Source organism: Cyrtonyx montezumae, unplaced genomic scaffold (assembly GCF_038088225.1).
Source record: "Cyrtonyx montezumae isolate F1298 unplaced genomic scaffold, pur_monq_1.0 scaffold_10, whole genome shotgun sequence".
Classification (NCBI taxonomy): Eukaryota; Metazoa; Chordata; class Aves; order Galliformes; family Odontophoridae; genus Cyrtonyx; species Cyrtonyx montezumae.
The window spans coordinates 15,257,191-15,274,792 of record NW_027071826.1 but is presented as its reverse complement, the minus strand read 5'-3'; the positions used below and the strand labels follow the sequence as shown (position 1 = coordinate 15,274,792).

General features: G+C 34.4%; 1 protein-coding gene across 4 annotated transcripts in view; it reads right to left on the bottom strand.

The window, feature by feature from the left end:
- TTC7B (tetratricopeptide repeat domain 7B) overlaps positions 1–17,602 on the bottom strand; it is a 117,702-nt gene that overhangs the window by 43,689 nt on the left and 56,411 nt on the right. For all 4 annotated transcript variants that reach the window (XM_065751518.1, XM_065751496.1, XM_065751500.1 and 1 more), the window contains exons 10-15: positions 16,132–16,215; positions 15,151–15,255; positions 13,732–13,849; positions 13,479–13,536; positions 10,233–10,305; positions 8,800–8,960 (exon numbers count right to left, since the gene is read on the bottom strand). In XM_065751518.1, coding sequence (XP_065607590.1) covers positions 8,800–8,960; positions 10,233–10,305; positions 13,479–13,536; positions 13,732–13,849; positions 15,151–15,255; positions 16,132–16,215 — 599 coding nt within the window. The remainder of the gene's footprint in view (positions 1–8,799; positions 8,961–10,232; positions 10,306–13,478; positions 13,537–13,731; positions 13,850–15,150; positions 15,256–16,131; positions 16,216–17,602) is intronic.

Below are 17,602 nucleotides of genomic sequence, written 5' to 3'. Positions count from 1 at the left end.
ATTTTTTTAGCTTTTTCTTTTTTTAGTTAAACAAGGTAATATTTATATAAGGAACTAAAAGGATGATTCAAAAGAGTACTGTGTATGCTGAAGAGAAGAAAAGTCTCCATTAAGGAAAATCCTTACTACATTTATGAGAAAGGAATGTGGTTTTCTTACATTGGCTCAAATGAACTCAGGAAGGAAAACAAATCAGTACTGATACTATTTGCCTATAATATATGAACTCTTTTAACATCAACTTCTTTTATAGGAAATGGAAGAGGCTATATTGAAAAGATACCACTAGATCAGATAGATACATGGGAGTTTATCAGCATTAGTAAGATTAAAATGCAGCTTCGTGCTATATTACGCTGCCATTAGCAGGCACTGAAGATTTTTAACACTTTAAATTGAATATCTGAAGAAAGCACATAATTCATTAGGTACACAGCAAACTGTTCCTAAGGAGAGCAAGCATTTGCTGGAAGCCACTACAAATTAATTCTAATTTCAAAGTTGATGCTTCTTAAGGCAGCAAACACAGACAATGTGCATAACCTCATAAGATGATAATTGTGTATTCCTTTTACATGCCACATACTAATGCATCAGTACAAAGGTTTTCACAGAGACTAACTTAGAAAAACACCTTTCTAAACAATTAAAGAATATGAATGCAACAGGACAATGAAGCAGCTAGTCAATTGGTATACACATTTATAGATGTCACAACATCTGGGAACAGATAAAACACTAGAAAAACACTAATTTAAAAGCTGATTTTAGTATGTTGCAAGATTAAAGAGCACAAAGCTGGAGAAGATACAAATAAAACTGTTAGCCTACTTTCCGTTTTTAAATCCAGGTATACTTCTGCATTTTATTCCAGTATAACCTCAATCATCCTAAGAGAAAAAATTATTTGATTGGTCATATGGTTTGTGTGGGAAGACTGAGAAGGTGGGCATGTGTGAAAGCTCAGAACTTTCTTATCCCAAATACGAACTCGGAGGCTGCTAATAGCAACTGCACACTGCCAGAGGGTTTTCTCAAGAACAAGAAATGATAGCAAGTGCTTCAGCATGCACTGTAGCTAGAGCTAAAGCATTGTGTTGAATGTTCTTTGCAGAAAATAAGCAGCATATAAATCTAAAAATTAATTCTACAATGTCTGTGTTGCTGGGACTGAGAAGAAAAGGGAATGCAGGCCACTGCATTAGTTAAGGGAATGAGAGCCTGTGGATGAGCAAGCATAATAAGGCTCATCCAATGTTACAAAGCAATCATAAGTAAATCAGATTTTAGTACATGGGGACCTATATAGAACATTTAAACTGATTACATTACAGGAGAAATGAGTCAATAACTACGTGAACTAGTGGCTCAGGGATAAGTATTACCAGGAAGGTTATGAAGCCATGAGGTATATCTGAAAAAGGATTTTTTAGAAAGGCCAACTTCAAGCATCTGTGGAAACAACTATTCTGGAACACAGCCTGCATTACTGACACAGAGTGTTAAAAGCTTCAAAAGGAACAGTCCAAGTAATTTTCACACACGTTTTTAATATGCTAAAAAAAAATAAATTGAGAGGTATGATGATGAAAATCAATCTGTACATTTTATAAGACTATCAAGCCATTTTGTTCTGCCTGTTCGTAAGAGGCTAATGTTTAAATTAGTGGCACAGTGCAGAACAAATGTCATGGTGGAACAGCACTCATGATTAAGAATGAAAGTAGTGAGGAATAGACAACATTCATGAAGTGTGGAACAGTATCTGCCAGCAATGCATGAAACTGGAATCAACAGACAAGAAGATAAATCTGCGTGGGTCAAATCCTTTGGAGAAGAAAAGTAGGTAAGACAGGCTAGGTTCTGTTAAAGATATCTGACTGGAAAGAAATTAATTTCAGCATCACTGTCTGATATGGATGTAGATCTTTAAATAAAAATAAAGAGAACTGCATCATTGTAGGACTCTATTTATCCAGACAAAATGGAGAACAAAAACAGTTAAGTGGAAAGGCTTTATTATACTTGGAGCTAATGGCTGATCAATTTATTAAATAGTTACTGAAGCAGCAAATTACTCCATTACTTAAAGACTGTCCTCAGTAGCTAATGAGGACGTTATAAATCAGTTCCTCATAATCTAATCCACATACTGCTGGATTTTTGTTTAAGCAAAAAGAATGAGAAATCCCTAATAGGTTTATAATTAGATCTTTGAATTTTAACAGGATATGCTGAAATAATGCAATAGTGAAGGTTGGCAAAGATATCTATTAAGTCCAGAGAAGTCTGGACTTCAACACAGAAGTGTTACAACACTTAACGATTGATTTGCATCTCAAGTTGAAGGGGTAAAATTTGATGCTTGACAAATCAATCATCAATAAAAATGCACAAGATACCAGAAATTTGCAGAGATTCTATGAAGAATAGAATAGGGAAAGAGAAAATTCAATAGAGAAAACTGCATCTATGGTGCACAGTAAAAGTTAAAGCTAAACTAGGGATATTAAACAACAACAGAATTAGTCTTTAAAGGCTTTTTCATACCTAAGTAGGCTGGAAAATAAATAAATAAACAAATACTTGGGAATGAACCCCCAACTGCTATAATTCTTACTTATGTCATCTCTGCTATGAAAACAAAGACAAATAGGGAATGGGAACATTTTAAACAAGAAGAAAGCTAATGCATACAAAAATAGTCCCTTTCTCAGCACTGTAGAAATGATAATACAGAAGACTTCAGGCAGTTAATGTTAAAGTTATGTTAAAATAAAGTAATGTTAAAAAAGTTAAAGAAAATATCATATCTGTGAGTATGATTGAAGAACGGCAATTGTATTGCTGGTATTGTTTTAAGAGAAGATACAGACAGATAATTAATTTTAATCACACACAGAAAACTATGCAAAATAGACAGTAGGATTAAATAACACTGAAACAGCAAGACAGATCATCACACACACTCAGTAAGGAGAGTTTGCAGAAACCAGACTGGGTAACAGTTATTCCAAACCAAAGCTGCCTAATGGCCAGCTTCATCAAGGTGAGGCTGCTGTCAAGAGGGCAGATGTAATTTCGGAATGCAATAGCTGAAGCAGAAACAAAGAAACTACCTTTGGACAACACCCTTGTGAGGCCCCATCTGGAACACTATAACAATTCTCATTATAACAGTTACACACACAAAACTTCAAATTGGGGCAGCTGCAGAGAAAGGTTGTGCGGGTTATCAGCTGACTGGAGACTTCAGAGCATGAAAAATATTTAATGCAGTCAGTCTACCAAAACAAAAGAGATACAATTTCTATGTACAAACACAGATGGGACAAGCACCACACAAAGAACAGAAAACAATATTTTCACAAAAAGTAGTACATAAAAAGGCAATGCAGATTAACAAAACATTACAGATGGAAATCAATTCTATCATTATAAATGAAATGCTTTGGATAGACCATAGAAAAGATGGAGAAAAATGCTTAAATGTTCTAAAACACAAAAAAAGCATTACAAAAGTAATGACTCCTATTTTATTATGGGATAGCCTCCACTGCAGTCTTTGAACTATGCTTCCCTATATATTAATTCACAGTGCAGAAGCATTGTTTCTCAGCAGACAGAAGCAGTAGTCGATTCTGTGATGTTTGGTGGAGTTTATGCATGCTGTATTCCATCTTTGGAACACAACCTCCTTACAGAAATGCAAATCCATAAACTATAATGAAGATAGTTTCTGACTAAAGCCAGAACAAATTAGTTATACTTGAAAACTTTCTGCTTTCTTGTCTTCAACAGCCTGCGGCAGCTAGCTCGTAGCCCAAACTGAGACTCCTTCAATCAAGTTTCAGAGAAGTACCTACAGCCTAGCCATGCCAAGCAACAGTCTGGGATAACACCCTTAGGCTAATGACCAATTTGTTACATAAAGGAACATCTACCTATCATCAGTCCCTTGTTTAGTGGACCATTCTATAAAAGCACATAACAACAGCTAATATAAAACACACACACACACACACACACAAACCCAAACAAACACCACCGCAAAACAAACAAAAAAAGATAGTATAGAAAGAAAAAACAGGAGCCCTGAAACTGTCTTTCAGTAAAAGAGGTGATTCTCTCACTATACTTAGTGCTGGTGCAGCCTCACCTTGAATGTTTTTTGCTGTGTAATACAAAAAAGTTGATTAGGTCCTTGCAAGCCTGCAGAGGAGGGTACCAAAGCTGCTGACAATGCTGGAGGCATGTCCTGTGATGAGGAGCTGAGGACATGAGGCTGTCCATTTTGGAGAAGAAGATGAGGGGCAGCCTCACTGCTCGCTCCAGAACCCTGAGGAGGGGAAGCAGAGGGAGCTATTGGGCTCTATCTCTGGGAATCAATGGCAGAATGGGAAGAGCACAGAGCTGCAAGGCAAGGCTGAGACTTGATATTAGAAAACACTTATTACTGTGAGGGTGGTCAGACATGGCCACAGGCTTCCTTGCAAGGTGGCAAATGGCTCATGCCTGTAAGCGTCCAAGAGGCACTTGAATAATGCCCTCATTAATATGCCTGACAAAACAGTCTAGTGTAATCTATTCCCTCTCATTGATAAATACATATGTCCCACAAAACAGCTATGACTGTACATACCATCATACACTACATGTACCAACAGCTCTATATTATGCCCATCTGGACAACAAGAAATTTGTTAATTGATCTGCAATTCTGGGATATCTACTATAGCTCAGGAGTACTGGAGGGTCAGGAATGAAAGGATTTGTATTTTTTATTTTCATGAAATAATTCTATGAAAGATTCTTGGAAGAAAAAAAAATAGTCCATCACACTTCAACAAATATAAGTGCTTAAACTGTGAACTTAGTCTTTACTTGTCTTCAAACCTGTTACCGTATGTCTTTCCTTTTTGAGTGTACTTAACGTTAAAATATCATCTTACACTCCTCAAATAACCCATCTGCTGTTCCCTACTTCTCCTACTTCAAAAGCTTGTCAGCTGTTATCCACTGCAGTTCTCAATTTTCAGCATAAAATTATTAATTAATATTCAATATTTATTTTGCTTTGTTACACTAATTTCAGGCACAAAACTTATCTTTAACTGCACCAACACTTCAAATAATTACAGAACCTCAAAAAGCTATGACAAAGAAAACAGTACCATAAACATGTCACGTAGCTCTCTCACTGTTTATTGGAAAACTACTTCTGACTAACCATGAGACAGAACAGATAGAAGTGTTATTTCATTATTTCATACTACTCAAAATAAAACGGCACTAAGATTTAGGCTCCCTGTAAGTAGGATAAAAACACAAGAAAGTATCCTGGAAAAGAGTTCACAAATAAGTCTCCTCAAGGTAGCACAGGTAACTATGTTATATATGTTGCATGAGATACAAAAGCTCATTATGGAACAATGCTCACATAAAAAGCTAGAAATCTCTTAACAACTGAAGGATTGGACTTACTTCCAAAATGCTCTCTTCCCAAGAAATATAGACATTGTTTAGTAAGTCAATGTCTGTACCAACACTGAGTGTCCAAAGCACTTTGGCTTTTCTGAGTCAGTTTTCAGGAGTTCAAAACAGTTAACTCAGTATATTAGCTATAACACATGACCACAGCCAATTTCTGATTGAAATTCTAGAAAATCTTGACAGTCTTGAAATAATTAAGTATAGCAATTACCTTGAGTCTTACTAAGGAACTCTTAAGAGTTATATACCCTTTTGGTTTAACTGCAAAAATGCAGTTGTCACAAGCAGTGCTCCATAGTTCGTGTTGGGGAGAAATAAATGGAGGGAAGAGAAGCAGGCCTAGTATCAATGCAACTCAACAAGCACTAGCTTGCATCGTACTGAATACACCTTCAGACTGTAATGCACACCTCTGGGACTGCTAATATACTCGAAGTAGGTAATAATGAAACTAAAATAAATAAAATTCAAGTTAAATCCAAACAGCAAAAAACTCACCAACACCCTCACAGTTAGCTAAGTTAGTCGTTTAGGATATACTGTGGATCCTTCTCACCTGCTCTCATGTTTTTATTTGTTTTACGAAGGTCACCTCACCAGTCTATGGTACAGTTTGGTGGCTAGGACTCAGCATCATCTGTGGGTATACATCTTGCCAAGATGAAGGAGAACTGAACCCTACATTTCTACTGCAAGGAAAAGTTATCTAATGATATATGGGGAAAAAAAAAACAGCGTAACATTGCCTTAGGGCCTGACTGAGATTAACTTTTTTTTGGTGCTGGCACCTTACTCATTGTCATCACACCAGAGCAAGGTACTCAGTCTTGTTCACAGTAAACTGACAGTTTATAGTAAATTTGAATGAACAGTGCTAGAGTAATTCAGCAAATATCTTGTATTTTGACTATTTCTGGAAAACATTACTACATACCTATTTCACATTAACAGGTTTATTACATTTTCCCCAATAGTTTGTTCCCTTACTCCTTAAATTCTCAGTGCAGACTGTGTGCTTACGATGGCAATATAATGGACAAAGGAAGAACGCATAACTCTTTTGAAAAATAAATCTATATCTTGCTATTAACAGCATTGTGTGACATTAGTTAATATCTTCCACTCCTTTATATTATGATGGGGCACAAGTCTTTGGCTCTGAGAAATTCCTTTCTATTTATTTACCTAAAGATGCATGGAATCAGATCAGTATCAAGCTATATATTGTTTAGCAACTCTCAAATTCTATGGTATGGGAAAGTTAATAATAATTTAAGATATGATGGCATGTCCACAATATGCCTCAAATACTGAACATGAAAGAATTCTGGGAATAACAGCTCTAAAAGGTTAAAAACTGACAGATAAGATATTTATTAAGTGACTACAACAGAAAAGTGCTTTAAAATATCAATTTGTCAGTATGACTCACAGTTGTTCTACTACTTCCTTACGTGCAGCGTTTCACAAATACAGAGCATCAATAAGACCCTGAAAGTTTAGATTCTTTTCACCAAAAAGATCAAAATAGAAAGAACATACAGCTGTGAGGAGGGCAGAGGAACACACAGTGAAACAATGCAAGCATACCACACAGAGGTATGTGGATAAGAATAACACTAGAAGAAGTAAGAAACACAAAGCACAAGCCTTATGTTTTACTTCAGTGTTTTCAAAGAACAGTGATTCATTACACTGTAAATCTACAAAAGTATAAATCTGCAAAAAACTATGATAATGGATACTGACTAAATACAGAGAATGCCAAGAAAAGCCTTGCACCTTGCAGGGATTCAGACATAACAGAAAGACAAAAGGCAAGACGTGATGATATTTGGAACATTTACAAAAGCCAGTGAACATCAAAGGGAAATAATCAAAAGTTTAAATAAAAATTAGCAAGCAAGAGAATCACTTCTCAGTGTGCTTGGAAGTACTATGAGATTGTAACTTAATCAGAAGTTGCGGTCTAAGAAAATAGACTCAACAATAAGCATCTGTATTTTATGTTTTCTATGTGCACACATACATGTCAAGAACAATATCAAGAGCACCAGATACTGTGTGCAAGAACAGATTGTAAACTTGAGGTTGTGTTGATAAATCCTTGCAAAAATAATCAGGTTACATGAAGAAGTCAATCCAAATTTGTCTTATTGACCAGATGAGGCTGGCTACTGTCAGCATCAATTGCAAATAGCACACAAGAAATCTCAGTCATATCCTTGACTTCTCAGGAGACAGAAAAACCCTGACAGCACTAAAGGGAAGATGCCTAGAAATGTACCTTAAATTCTCCAGCAATTGCTGTATATTTGATGGAAATGACTATTAGAAAGATATTCCTCTCTAGTGCACCAGTAGATTTTTAGGTAGTACACTGTCTTACCATGGTGATCGTATCACACAAGATTAATAATTTAGAACCATCATTATGAACCCATATCACTCACATACATACTTACATTAACAGAAAGATCAGAACTTTAAAAAGATCAGACAACAACTCAGGCAACAGGATTAACCACAAAACGTAGTTATAAACAAGTACAGAAAGGATCTTAACCATACTTGAACAGCCCATAAGCATGATCTGAATGATCTTTGTTTTCTTACCAAAACAGAGAGGACTGTAGTTTCAGAAATACTTTCTCTAGATCATTAATTATTCTGAGAGAGATAGCAGCTTGTTCTTTGTAATTTAGCAGTGTCACTACATAGCAGAAGATGAACCAACAACAGGCGGAAGATGATCAAAGCACTGTGGTCTGACATATTTTCTTGTTTGTTTGCTTTTTTTTTAAACAATGGTATGATATAAAATTAGGCAGCTGATACTTCAATTGCCTCTCAAACCAGGATTTACTGACAGAGATCCCTCAGAGTACAGAAAGGTCTAGGAGAAGAATGACTAGATAGTTGTGAAATCAAGAAGTATGTGTGGAAACAACTAACAAGAACACAGACAATTTCTACAAATGTCAACGAAGAAGAAAATTTAAAACAACAGAAGGCTACAAAAGGCAGTTACATAGAAGAGGGGATGAGCTACAGAGTTTCTGAGGAGAGTTGATATAATTAGAGCTCCTGGTCAAATTTATTAAGAAAAAAGCAGCAATACTTTAATATAGACAACAAAAGGGAGGCATTCAACATCAAGGAACAGGATGTTTGTTATTCCATTACATGGCGGGGGGAAACAACACTGGGGAAAAATAAGTAAAAAATAGACTAATAAATTAATGATATAAGAATATTAAAAAAAATTGAGAAAAAGCATAGAAAGGAAACGTGACATTTACTCACATAAAATTTTCTGGATATTCACTCAAGGCCATATCAATGATATTCAAAGCATCATGATAGTGTTTCTGGGCTGACAGCAAAAGTGCAAGGAGATGAAGAGAGTTGGCATCATCTCCTTGTAGCTGCAGAGCCTGACGAACATATCCCAATGCTTCTGGTATCTGATTAAAATCAACATAAAGCAGAAAAAGAAAACAAAACTATTAGAAACACTACTTAATACTTCATTACTTGCACTTAACGTTTTCACATTGTTCACCAAGATATCATGTAGAATTCCTACAGACACCTTTACAACACTATTCAGAAGCTTAAAACTAGACTCAATACTCAAATCTGCACTGTAAAAATTGAATAATATATTAACTATGGAAAATAAATTGCAAGTTATAAAAAAGCTCTTCACTTTAATTCTGTAAAACATTAACCTAGACATATTTTTTCAAATATTTATCATATTTTAATATGATTTTGAAATATTTTAATTGTAATACACTAAAACATACATCTACACTGCCACAGTAACTTTCCTTCATATAGAATTTCATGATCTACTACACGAAATAAGTAATTATTAAACCCAGGAAATTTAACTAAAAAACATAAAAAATTTGGAATTCAGAAATACAGTCATAGCTTGCTACTGAAAAATAGTATGTGATATTAAAGGGTCAATCCATTTCACTCTGAGTTTGCTTAATGTCTCTGCTACTCATTAGCAATAAAAAGCAGTCACGTGGATTGTATAAACTACCATTTACATTACTAATACCTGAAATAAAACTGACACAGGAAAGACTTATGTCATACACAAAGCAACTTCTTGTTATACAAATTCATGTGAGAAGTACAGAACATTTATCTTCCTTATACTGAAGAGCTGTTCAAATTACTGATCTTTTTTATAGCTTTAAAAAATTTCCAGTTATCTTAAACACATTTTGTAATTTTGTTCACAAACCTTCTAACAAGTTCCCAGAAAATACACAAATCTTAGCAGATACTGCAGACTTAAGCATTATATAGACTGTTAAAAGCCAGATTCAATAGTTGCATTCTCTTGCTAATCTATAAGGACAGTTTACACATTATAAGGCAAAAATTTGATTATTTTTTTTCCCTCTCTCTGCTGAGCAATATGAATCCTGAAAAGAAAATAAACTGAATTTCATATGGCTAGGGCTGGAAATACTGTGGTAGAAGTCTGGAGAAATATAAAACCAAAGGTGTTCAAAGAGAATATTTCCATTAAAATAAAACGTATTTTAATGGAAATATTCTCTTTGAACATATATATACATACACACATATATATATGCACAAAGAAATCCAGGATTTTATTGGAAAAAAAATCTTCACCTGTATCCATCAGCAGATATAAGTTTTAATGTTCATGTGGTAATGAGAGGCTGCGCTTTCAAGAGAGAACTAACCTGTCTGGATATGGCAAGCTGCAGTGCCAAGTAAAACGCTGCCAGATGATCTGTTGGAGACAAACTGTGAGCCCTGAAAAAGTAAAGAAACAAAACAGTAATTTTTTTCCTATCAATACAGGTTAGAGACACATGCATACTGTGTGGATGTGCTTTCAAGGACAAGAATGATATAATCTGCATGAGAATTGCTCATCATTTGCATCAACCCTAACCAGAATGGTTCTGATGGGAACAACTTGAAGACCAAGAGCAGTAAAGTAGATCTGAATTTCATTTCTTTAAACTCCCAAAGTTTAAGGACATTTTCAGCATTCTAAGCATCCCAGGAAGCTAGCTACTTCCTGGCTTTGATTTTTTTTAAATACTAAATTAGAAGAGTACCTTGCTATGTAGCAATGTAAAAGAAATCTGTGTTGGATGGTTCATCGTGTACTTATGTTTGAAGGTCAGATGAAGAAAACTATGCTGATGATCATTTTATAAATATAACTCTTGTCCCCAAAAAGCTTTTGTTGAGCTCTCCAACAGCAGCAGTGTTTCTGTGCTTATTCATTCCCAACGTATTGCTAATTATTGTAGTTACGAGTAACCTTAAGTACCAAAAGAAAGAAATATTTCTTGAAATCTTCTTATTATATTTGTTTTGTTTTTGTTTTGAATGCTTAGGTCGAATTTGAATTGTTCATATTAACACAAATTCAACAGAAAATGGTCCTGTAACACATTACATTTTGAACTGTAATACAATAATTCCCCAGCAAGATAAGGCATTTGTGATTGAGCACAGGTACGTTATTTTTTTTTAATTCTTTTGGTAGGAGTCAGGGAGCTTTAACATAGAGACAAAACAACTGATGACTGTATTCAAAAATGATATGTAGAAAACACTCAGACGCAAGACTGGAACTGCTTTTCATTTATATTCAATGCATTCCTATAATGTAGGCTCAGGAACAGCTAGTATGTGTAATGATCATCTTCAGAATATCTATCAATCTTCTTTGTAGGGAGAGAACAAAATCCTTTATAATACATTACAATCACAAATGGAAACTTCTAGCTTCTGAATTGTGCAATCCTGTCTTCTCAAGTCTGGAGAGAGAACTCTTTTAGGTTAGCAACTATGTCAGCACATATTGAAATTGTTTAGCTTATTAGGGGACTGCTTCTTAATTTACTGAATGTTCTTCTAAAGAACCAGCAATGGTTATTGCAGTTACTTTTTGTTTTATTTTTTTAATTCAAGAATAAATCTAAATGAAGTGACTCTGAAAAGAAGAGATTGTATCTGGAAGAGTACTAGTTCAGTCACCAAGCTTCAGCAAATGGCAGAATAAAGCTGTTACTATCTATCATAAAATCCACAAGTTCTGAGAAACTTCACACTATTCACAGGAAAAGCACTGAAAGTCTTCCAAAAGAAGTCAGTGAAACAAACACTCCCTTTATCAGTGAATAAAGACAGCAAAAAGAGCACTCTCAAATGAACAGTAGAAATTGATGGCCTTGAAAGCCAGTATTAAAAAAGTTTCCAGCACAAACCTGTATTTCCTCAAGAATAGGTCCTTTACATAAGCAATTAAAGGCAAACAAACAAAAATCAACACCACAAAAATGAAATAAACAAAACTAACACTCTGACAAATCTAAATACTGTTCGAAGTACAGTTGCTTGTTCTGTAAACTGTATTGAAGGTGAATGAAGAATTTCAACTTTCATCTCCTTATATAATCTTTATTTAAAGAAACATGAGAGAAAGTGGGCATGACTGGTAAGTAGAGCATAATTTATTCTCAGTGGTAGCAAATTTTCAGTAACATCCTCTACCTACATCATCAACACAAGCAAGTAGGAATACCATGAACCACGCTGAAGCGTATTTCCAAAATAGCAGATTTATTAGTTTCTCTATAAATGCAAGTGGGGAAACGTAAATGTGCAAAACTAACACCTCTCAAAACGCACTCTGCCCCTTCTCAGTGAAGGAAAATTCAGGATTTTTAAGATGAAGAAACTCCATTGCCTTCAAGAGTCAAACATTTCTATTCAATTTTGTGTGTTGAAAATGAGCTACTCATGCCAGCAGTATCACTAGCAGCAACATCAATAACTCACTACAGTTTCAAAAAGTATATATATATATATACCTTGTGCATTACTAACACCTCCAAAAGATACTTTAATTAAGTCTGTGTAAGAAAGGCCAGCAAAAATAAATGAATGCCTCATACATAAATAATGTTCACTTAAATAATACTAAACAGTGTTACTGGGGGTTGCACAAACTGAAAAAAAGTACAAAAAAATCAACCCAAAGAAATAAAGAAAGCAGATGTTATTAATCACCATGCTACTAAAACTTTCACATACATAGGTTTCTTCTAAATAGAATACTTCAAAGATCCGTATCACACTACAAAATGAAAATTACACTCAACCTAAATAGCTAGAGAACATATGTAGTGGTTAACTGAAGAGAAGCTAGATATGCTTGTAGAATTCACCTGGTACTTAAAAAAATTCTTAGAAACCAAAGAGTTAAGAAGAAATCAGTAAGTTTTTTGTTCAGTTGTAGAGACTAGTATATAAAAAGTGGTGTATTCACATGGTGCAGCACTTCTACTGGTTATGTCATCACAATTCGTTTCTTCTATAACTAGGCTATTCATCTGTTTATTGGTTGCAGAGTTCAAACTGTTGATAATCTGCATTACTAACGCACTTGGAAGATGAGTGCATTTGCAGTGTCATTGCCTACATCATTAAACCTCCACATAAAAAAATAATTTTCCTAATTTACTACTTGCACTTCCCCTCTCATCCACAGCAGCAGGGCCTCAGTTGTCATTCTGCCTCTACAGGCACGAATTTAAAAAACCTGCTATATAATCTAATCAGCAACTACCACTTCTAAAAACATTCACATTGAACCATGACTTAAAACTCTGCATCATCCCATTTTTCCCTTCTCGATAGGAACAGAATACTCCTTCAAGTAAATACTTTATACTAGAACCACACGGTCATCTTTAAAATGAAATAAAAGGAAATCCTTATGAATCAATTTAGATATTTCTGGCAGAAAATGATGAAGTGAACGTTAAATAAATACATTCTGTACTCATGAAGACAAACTCCCAGAGGTGAAAATCGCATTCCGTAGTCTTTTACAAGTCCTTCTCTAGCACATAATAAATCTTTTCTCTACGAAGAATGAAATGAAAAGATTAACACCCACTCACCTCTGAAATGCAAGAAGAGCCTTTCTCTGCAAGACCTCTTGCATCCCTCGCAAAGATGCTGAAAAGGATATATTTAATCAGTGATGTGCAAGATCAAGAGTTTATGTTCCACATGATTACTGAAGTAGCGATAATACATGGACTGAGAAAAATGGTTGCATGCAGAAGTTTTAATATTACGTTCAGCATTCTCTGCTAGGTGTCCTTCTTTAAGCAACATGGGAATTTCCAGATGTATTTATTTGTATCTTACCATCAGTAGCCTGAAGACTGTAAGTCAGTCCTAGTGCCAAGTATCCCTTTGCTTTGAACTCTGATGTTTTGTCTCCAAGATCAACAACTGTTTTGGCAAATCTTTCTGCTTCTTCCAACTGAAAATAGTATAAAACATCAATTTAAGACTAAAACTAGCTGAAGCTTACATAAGGAGAATGCACAGCATGTTTCTTATGCTCACCAAGATTGTTGGTCAAAATCACTACAAGGACTTTACTTCTCATTAAACCTAGATTTCTTGCTAAATCCACAATATAGAATGCAGATTTAAGAATGCAGAAACACTCACTCTTATGGTTGAAATAGCTACTGGTACATAATGCCCAGACACAGTGTTTTCATCTTTTAAACAATAAAATAGAAATTCTGCTCCACATATACCATCTCATAGGTTCATAGGTTCAATCTCCAACTTTTGCACTTCATATTCAATGAGATTTTTTACTTTACCAATTTTTTTTTTTTTAAGAAAATCAATTACAAAAGCCAAGGCCTCAACTCTGCAGAAAAAGTATCAAGCAGACCCCAGCATCACATACAGCATTACTGAACGTATTCAATAACAGCAATAAACATGCCAATGACCAGGGCTTTAACTACATATCCAGACTACCATGTTATTCAACAGTCTTGGAAAGAAAAAAAAAGTTTGAATCTATTCCAGTAAATGTAAATGCTAAGTACAGCAAGCTCAATATGGAGTCAATCCATAGGAAAACAAAAATAAATTAAAGAACTAGGATCTATATTAATTACTAAAACTGTACTTATGTCAGTCTGAACAAGTTACATATAAACTACTGTGCTGTTTTCTTCTCCTTGTGACCTTTCTTTTTTCTTCTCAAATATTCTTCTGAAATATTATCCTGAAAGTTTCACGTGTAACTTGAAATACGACATCTTCAATCACCTGAATGTTTTTCATAGAGATACACTAATTTCAAGGTAATTCTTTTTAAAAAGACACTACATCTTCTAAGAACTCATAAACATCAGCTATCTCCAAACACAGTATCAACAGTAGAGTTTCCTGAAAAATTAGGAGAGATTTGCCTCGTTCACTTCCCAAGGTAGTTATTTTCCTCTTGCACAGAAGAAACAGAAGTCAGTTAAATTTTTAATCTCTGTATGCCAACAACATTTCAATTTGTAATTCACTTTAGGCATGCCTTAGATCAGTATCAAAATATGCTGTGTGGCTAAACATACCCACCGTTGTCAAGTACTTTAAAGTTATGTGAACAGGGATGAACATACGCTTATCCGTTAAGCATTTTCAGTGATGATCTAATACATATGACCACTGCACAAAAGTATCTGTTACACCTCTAATCCAAGATTTTGTTGCACTTTAATGTCAGCTTTTGCTGAAGAAACAAACAGAGGCAAGGCTTACCCAGTGGAGAGATCCCATACAGAGCTTTGCAGCAAGGAGTGGAATAGTTGCATCATCTGGTTTCAAACGTATACATTCCTTCAAGACTTTAACGGCTCGGGCAGACTGTTAGAAGCATTGAAATTACCAAAAGCATATGTTTCACAGATATAAGATTCTATTTACATTACTGTCTTTATTTTTCCTGTATATGAAGGAGTCATTGCCAAAAATTTTACTGAAAATGCGTCACAACTCATGCAAGTGAAACACATGACTATAATCACTGCTTTAGTTATTTTCCCTTATGAAATTTGACTACACATTCTAGGAGAAATGTTTGCTCAGAGTGTAATTTCAATGGGTGCATTTAAAACTTTGCTAGGCCTGTGAACTTGCAAGGGACAAGACTTTATAACAGACTGTCACTACTCTTCTTTCTTTATTTTCCTCTATCCATTCAGAGTTCTAAAGAGAATTCTAAGTGAACAGAGAATGGCAAGAAAATTTAATCAAAATGAACTGAAAATGGCAAATTGCATCTGATAACATAAGCTGCTAGGTTTAAGAATTAATTTATCTTACTTTACTTGCATAGGATACACTGTCTGAAAGTCAGAAAAAAAATTCACAAAGGAAAAAGATCAGAAGCATCACAAACCAGCAATCACCTGTACCTAGGCATAACCTGTGTTCGTTAAAACAGCGCTTGAACCAAGGTATTACTGGAAAATCTAATCTGGTATCATTCACTACTATATTTATTTAAGTTAGCTCAAGCTTGTTGCCAAGATGGTTCTGATCATCAGATCTCAGGCCTCATAAGTAAGAAATTACTGAAAGGATTTTTACACTCCTTCCATAGCACTAGGCAGAAATTCAGAAATACAGTGTAGTTAGCATATTTACAGAATTATTTTCAAAACCACTGCAGATAAAAAAAATAATGCAAGTGCCAAATATTGCTATCAAAAGCCATAAAAAAAATAAATTAAGACTTACTTTTCCTGCTGCCATCAAAGACAATGCAAATTGATACCAGAGATGGAATTCTTCAAAGGCAAACTTCATGGCTCTTTCTAAACACTAGTTTTGAGGGGAACATAGTTCATTAAGGACATATTCTTTGATTTCTAAGATATAGCAATATAAAATTTCTTTAGATAAATACCTAAACCCCACAAAATCAAGAATTTGAATTAAGTGAAAACAGCTGAAAAACAAACAAATCTGAAAAAAAAATTTCCACACTGATAGGTATATTTAAAGATAGTGTATTATCCTATTTAGTCTGAGAGAAAGTGAGAAATTTCAGCCAGCTTACTCTTACATGAAGGTATTAGGAGTGAAAGCTTCATGAGGCAAGAGAAGCATTAAATGAAAAGTAAAACTGCACATGGACACATACTGTAAATTGTGAAGCACTTGTCTAGCAGTGGCATCATATGTATTGGTACTACTTAAAAGACAAGGAAAGGTTCATTTAAGAATATTATTTCTAAGAATTTTAACTTATCATACTCAATATTCTGATGATTTCTTGACTTAAAAAGAGAATGCCAAAAGGAAATTTATTATTACTATACTAAGATTAAATATTATAAATTAATATTATACGTTAAGTTTGAAGGTTTAATATCTTCTGCTATCAATAAGAACAATTTCACTTTGTTAGACTCAGTTTAACTGATCAGATCAGGTGCGAAGAGTTGAAAAGTTGAATATTTCTCTGGATTAAACTGTTTTAGCAATGAATTTTCTCGTCTGTGAAGTCCAATTAATGAAACAGCTTTTCTGCTCTGATAGTTGTAATGTGTATATTAAATAGCAATACTATGATTTATTTTTTGCATTCAAACTCAGCACGGACAGCTAAAGCAGTGTGCTGCCACATAACAAGAGCTGAAGCAAAGAATAGCACTGAAGATGAAAAACAAGAAAATAAAACTATTACTCACTATGCATAACTAAAGTCAGCTAGAATTTTTGCTACTATATAGTGTTAAGCATCAAGACTATTTCTAAGCAGAATTTTTATTAAATAATTGTTCTTAAACACTTTAAGTGTTGCAAAAAGTTCATCATTAGCATGTGTGTGATTTAAGTTAGATGTCTATTAAGACAATGCATTTAATATTTACCCATTCATTTATTTTTTTTTTCACCATTGGAAGCAAAGAGCAGAAATCAAATAAGTTACATGTGAATTCATTTCCTATTACTTTGGATACTTCACAGAGATGTCTAGGTGAGGCACAATCCACCGCCTCCATGCATGGAGCTGGCACGAAACAACAGTTGCTAAACCTGTCTCTAGCTCCACTAATAACTACTGTCCTGAATGCTTCTAAAGTAAGAATGATGAACTCAAGCTTATTCTTTTCAAATACAATTTTTTTTGCTTAACTGAAAATCAATTGCCCATTTTAACTGACAGAAGACATAAAAGTTATAGAATTTGATAATAAAATAA